Source organism: Pongo pygmaeus, chromosome 8 (assembly GCF_028885625.2).
Source record: "Pongo pygmaeus isolate AG05252 chromosome 8, NHGRI_mPonPyg2-v2.0_pri, whole genome shotgun sequence".
In the NCBI taxonomy this organism is placed as follows: domain Eukaryota; kingdom Metazoa; phylum Chordata; class Mammalia; order Primates; family Hominidae; genus Pongo; species Pongo pygmaeus.
Genome location: NC_072381.2, coordinates 25,788,090 through 25,794,172, shown reverse-complemented (window position 1 = coordinate 25,794,172; position 6,083 = coordinate 25,788,090). Strand labels below are relative to the sequence as shown.

The following is a 6,083-nucleotide window of genomic DNA, read 5'->3' as shown; positions in this document are numbered from 1 at the left end:
GAGACTTCCCTGACCTTACTTATGCTCATCTGCATATTGTTATACTAGTGACTGGATACTCTCATGGGCCTGAGTGTTCCTGGAGGGGTTGTTTATCTTTGTATCATCGCTCCTTAGCAGATTTCCTGGTACTGTGTGTGGAGTAAACAAGCAAAGAAAAAAGGTAGCTGAGTTAGTTTCCATTTGGGAAGAGCCTTCTTAAATCAAAACCACAAATAGGTTTGATTGCCTCCAAATGATTACCTGTGTGTTTGAGGCCACATTTGGCTAATCACATATTCCTATAGACTGGCAATATGAGGATGTATGTGCACAAGGATACCAGAGCCAAACAAATATATGGAATTTCTTTTAAAGTTGGATGAAATAAATTCAGTTTTCTATAGATGAACACACAAATCCCCACAAATCACTTTCATATAAATATGTTTTATTGCAGAGAAGTTATAATTATTTACATGCTGCAACACGTCACAACATAAATTTACCAAATATTTCATGGTGGGATGCTGTAGGTTTCAGATAATAGTTTTAGGAGAACCACAGATTAAGTGAAGAGACTTACAGCTTTATTGACTCTACGACTCTCGGTTGCTAAATGCTAGAAGTCAAAAGGCAGTGTTTTTTCAGTCCTACCTGTCATAACTTGCATGCAGAAACCTAGGAAGCAAATACAAGAGAACTGTCGAGTTTCAAATCCATATTGCCACCAAAGTTTACAGTGGGTTGAGTTATACTTCATGTTGTAAAGCATTTAATTCTTGCATAAAATATACAATTCTATTAAGATTGGTATAAATCTACTTATTTATAAACCCTGGCTTAAAAACAAGGACAGGATGCAGCCTGCACATGCATTGAGAAGGACAACGTAGCAAATGTTTGCGACCTTAAAAGTGTTTATTCACTTTCTATGGTTATCAATCTGCAAAAATAACCTCCTGACTTGTAAATTTCAACTTCTCTTGTTGATAATGGCAATGAAACTCTCAGAAAGACTCTAGGCACTCTCACTGATTTATGCTGGTGGAGAATAATCTATGAACTATAGAATGTCGCTAAGGTATAATTTGGCAAGTCTTTTTAAGTCACATCTCTAGCAGGATCAATCCTGAAGTGCAATAGAAAGTCACTGATGCTTGACTGCATATTTCTCAAGAAAAGAATCAAGTGCTAACAGATTTCAGACATAAATGAAACAAATATGTGGGTCTAGGAACTTCCAACCCAATTCACAAAGACTCCTTAAAGGAGGTCACCAAGCATATAGGCCTTCATTGAAAAGGAGGAGATAAAAGAAATAAATAGTGTAAAGACACAAAAATAGAATTTCTATATCTTCTCAAACCGACCCCACCAACCTGAGTAATGCATAAAGTCAGCAAATGGGTGAGGAAGATTTGCACACAGCTTTGTGAAATAGTGAAGTGCTTGCTTACTCCTGAATAAAAAAATCACTGAGAAAAATTTGATGATGAATATGGAGAATTCTGTTTTTACCTTCCACTGAAAATACTCTCTAAGAACAGCCCTATATCCACCCTCTGATTCTGTTTCTCCATCTTTTTATCACCCTAGCATGTCCTCCTTGCTGCTTGTGACATAAAAAATAGTTATTTGTGCTGGGAGTGTCCTGGCCAAATAAGCAGTTGATACTTGGGTGTTTACAGGGAGAAAAAGGGAAGTCTCGGTTCTATTTCTGAGTGATTCTTCTTTAAATGAAATGAGACTGAGCTTTGGAATCTCATTGCATGATCATGTCGGTAGGGCTAAGTCGGCAGCTTAGGATTCCCATGCCAAGAGATCAGTGTGGAATGCAATAAGCTTTATAAAATATGCTTTGGGGGCTGCTTTGCATTGCAAATAGACCTCACATGTTACATGTCGAGCAAGTGGCTCACAATGGCAATTTGCAGGACTTAGACATTTTCCAGTGCTTGGGAGAATGAAGATTCCATACCACCTTATAGGCTTTGATTAAATAAGGTTATGAAACCTCTTTGGGATTTGAGCCCAGCAAGTTCTACCTCTAGCTGAAGCAATGAATAAGAGTTTATGAGAATAAATAGTCTAAGGTATTTTAAAATACTGTATTTTCAGTATACATAATAAAAATATATCCATACAATGATCTTAATGCTACCATAATTTTTCTCTTTAAAAAAATAATCCCTTGAAAGTGCTATCAGGAGCTACCTGTGTTTTTTTTGAAAGGCAAACTTCCTGGGTCTATAGTACTGCTATAATTCTCATGTCATCCCTAGAGTCTTCCCTTTCCAATGGTAATAATAATGCACGGTATATTTTTCTCACTCTTAGCTTCTTCCTTTGGAAATGCTGCTAAGTAGGAAATACTGAAAGAGTTAAAAGGGACAATTAATTGGAATGAAGGCGTTATCTATCTCTGACTTTGAATAAACAACGGATAAGTTGTCCTTAACTTATTGAGACATATGACTAAGTAGGACCACTTGATCTCCAATATTAATAAAGCTTCTGAGTCCTAACAAGAAGTGCAAAACAAGTAACTCAACTTGTATAAAAAACCCTGATTAAGACAGTATAACAAACCATGATGTGAAATAATAGAGTCAAATTCAAAGTCACAATATATAAACCACAGCCAAAACTAAAAGTTTTTATAGTAACAGTTATGGCTTCCCAAGACAGAGAAAGCTTACTGTACTTCAAGAATCAACTAAAGTTGATAGATAGCAGGTATTCTGTAAGGTGCAATAACAATTGAGTAGCTGCAGATTGCATAAATGTGTTGTGTCACATAATACCAAAGTTATTTGCAAAAATTATACAATCTGGAATGCTTGAATATGAGACACAATGATGTACTGAAACATACATTTATAAGAAAATGAGAGCAATCATTAATATAAAAGATATTTTTGGGATGCATTAAGTTAGCAGTGCTATCAAGGTTAAATAGGTAAAGTAAGTTCTTCTCGGTCAGCTACTTAGAATTTCAGTTATATATGTCTATACCTTTTCCTTCTTTGCAAATCTGGTACGTCTTCTGTGTCTCCTGGTTTACTTAGCTTAGGATCTTCAAAGTCCCATGGGTACGTATTGATCAGGGCAGACACTGTGGGCTATTTTCCTTAAACATGCTGAAATGGAAAGATTTTCCTAGTGTTACCAGGGGAAGGACTTTCTTGACCAAAGTCTGACTTCTCCATTATGACGTTGTTGCTCTTGCTCCCCTGGTCCTCTTCTACCCATGCCTTTGACTTTACCTCACCATCTGTCATGTTTTCCTTGATTGACAAATCCTCCTTGGGAATTTTTGATTCTTATATCTTCTGTCTCATATCCAATCCGGGGTTCCCTCCTTTTCGTCTTCTTCCTGGAGATGCTACACTTTGAAAGTATCCCAGACCTCTTCTTTCCTAGGCCCTGCTATCTTATTAGCACTTAGAGCAGAAGAGGCAGGTAAAGCTACACTTCTTCCAGCATTTGGTTGAGCTGGGGTCTCAAACTCCCAAGGACAAACCTCCGCTCGTGATGTTAAAGGTTGTTGGAAGTTATTACTTGAGTTATAGGAGCCACGCACATTCTCCTCAGAAGATGTCTTTTTTTCCTGGTGTCCTATTTGGTTGAGATTTTCATTCTCTGTTTTTGATGCTACAGCTTTGGGGGGCAGTTCTTCACTCTGCCCAGCACACACATTGGCTGCATGAGGCTGACCTCCATTCTCCTCTTTTGCCCTCTCTGGGAGAACTGGAGTCTTGGAAATCAAAAGCTTCTTATCTTCCAAAATGGACTGGCCTTGGCTCTCCCAAAGGCATACTTCAGCCTTATCTATGCGCTTCTGATTGGATTGCTGACAAACCTCAGCTGCCTTAGGCTTGTGGTGAGATTTCTCCTTTAAGGAAAAAGTGGGGTTTTTCTCCATTTCAGAAGCCACAATAGACACGTGCTTTTGAACTTTTGATTCTGAAGGCACAGGACCAGGGGTCAGGTCATAAACCTCCCAAGGACACACCTCCCCAATGTCAAAGTTGTCCTTCATCTGGGTGGCACCTGGGTTCAGGTCAGAATTGGCAGTGGTGGGGTTGACCCTTTGTTGTTTCATAATCCCAGATTTCTGAGGCTTTCTTGGCTCCTCTGCAGGATTTGAGTTTTGGGGGGCAGGATCTTTAGTCTCTGTGTTATCAGAATTTGAGTGATTTCTGTTTGCCTCTTTATCTTTTGGCAGAGGTTTCTGGGATTTAGTGCGTTCTTCCACACCTGCTGTTTGGGTTTTCCCAGCTAATCCAAGAGTCTTCTCCTTGGCGCTTGCTATGACACTGAGAGACTTCTGTAACATCGATGTTCGTGGGTGCCCAGGTTTCTTCTCTGAGCTGAGGTTGTGAGCGCTTGCTGACTTGCACACCAATGGCACCGACTCCGTGGACTCAGCCTCACTGTCTTCTTTTAGTTTTTGTGTTAGTTTTTTACCCGACAGGGATTCCAGTGTGGAATTTTCTGTCGCCTCCTCCTCCTCTTGGCTTTCTGTGGGTAGGCTACTGGACTCTTCCGTTTGGTCTCTCACGTGGTCATAAGTGCTGTGGGATTTCTTGAGTGAGAAGACTCGGTTTTTCAGGGTCTCCTCCTTGGATTTCCCTGTGTTCCCTGAAGACTCTGGGGGGTTCTTCCTGATGAGGGCAGTGCCTTTGGCTGTGCCATGGTCGGCGCCCTCCTTGTCCTCTTTAGAGCACTGCCGGCTGACTGTCTCTGGGATCTCGGTAATGCGTCTCATGATGGAACGACCTAGGCCCTTCTTCGAGCACCGCTTTTTCTGGAGGTGGGGGTTGTTTGTGATCATCTTCTTTCTTTTATATATTTCCAGTTGGGCATAGAGTTTTTTCAGCTCATCCTGCCAGAACAAAAGCAAATTCAAAAAAGTGTAGAATTTAGTGTTTCAGTCATAGAAGATCACTACATGGTACTGGAATTCAGTAAACTTGGGCTCTAATTTAGGGCAACTGCTCTACAGCTTTCTCTGACACATGTACTTGTCGATTTTCTCCCCATTTGTACTTTCTGATTCTTTTGTGTTTTGTTTCACATAAAGTGTGGACCTTAAGACATGAACTCATGTATTCTAACCTTGCTTCAAGGAGCAAGCACCTTCTGATTTGTACTTTTCTGATTTGTATTTTCTGATTCTTTTGTGTTTTGTTTCACATAAAGTGTGGACCTTAAGACACGAACTCATGTATCCTAACCTTGCATCAAGGAGCAAGCACTTTGCACATTCAAGTTGTGAGGACCAGACTGAGCCTGGACCAGAACAAAACACAGCATATTGTTTATAGGTGAACCATATCCCTGAGCAGTATTGGAAGAATCATGCAGCTACTGATAAAGTTACATGTGATGTTAGATTACGCTTAGAGGGTAATAGTCCATTGACTATTAAAAACATCTGCTTCCTTCAGATGCTGATATGTAGTCATAGATTATTTTAAATAATCCAGGCTCTCCTCTCTGCTCCACAGATCTATCCTACCTTTCCCTAAGCAAGATGTTATAAACATGTATCATGGAACACATTTAATCAGTTCATCACTATGAATACCAATAAGTTAGTTAAGACTACTGAGGTTGACCACGCTACTATAAAAGTTGAAATGGCCTGTGCATTCTAATTTATACTATGGTTCATATATTTTAGAACTGGATTAATCCTGCATTTGACATCTTCAGTTCATACCCAAACACATTCCCTCTTTCTGAGACATACATGCACAAACATGAGTGCACATGCATGCACACACACACCCCAACCCACACATGCCTGCCTGTATAAATGAGGCTAATCTGAAATAGGAAGAAAGAAAGAGTACTGGCATTACCCGAATGTCCTCTGGATCCAAGCTGTGCTCACTCCAGGCTGAATTGATACTGCTGTTCAGGTAGGATCCAGATCGGCCCATGTCTAGCTCATCCTCATATGCTTCTGTAGCAATATCATCTCGTGGGTTATTGCTTGAATGTGAAAACTGAAACAGAAATTCAGTATGAGCAGTAGATGTTAACTCAGTGTAAGGCATTGCATAGATATATCTATATCTATATCTACATAT

At 39.8% G+C, this 6,083-nt stretch overlaps 1 protein-coding gene across 1 annotated transcript in view; it reads right to left on the bottom strand.

The window, feature by feature from the left end:
* Positions 1 to 413: 413 nt before the first annotated feature.
* Positions 414 to 6,083, bottom strand: part of GPR158 (G protein-coupled receptor 158) — a 428,093-nt gene continuing 422,423 nt past the window's right edge. Inside the window, exons 10-11 of the mRNA XM_054503519.1 lie at positions 5,853 to 5,999; positions 414 to 4,870 (exon numbers count right to left, since the gene is read on the bottom strand). Of these exons, the coding sequence (XP_054359494.1) occupies positions 3,368 to 4,870; positions 5,853 to 5,999 (1,650 nt within the window). The 3' untranslated portion in view covers positions 414 to 3,367. The remainder of the gene's footprint in view (positions 4,871 to 5,852; positions 6,000 to 6,083) is intronic.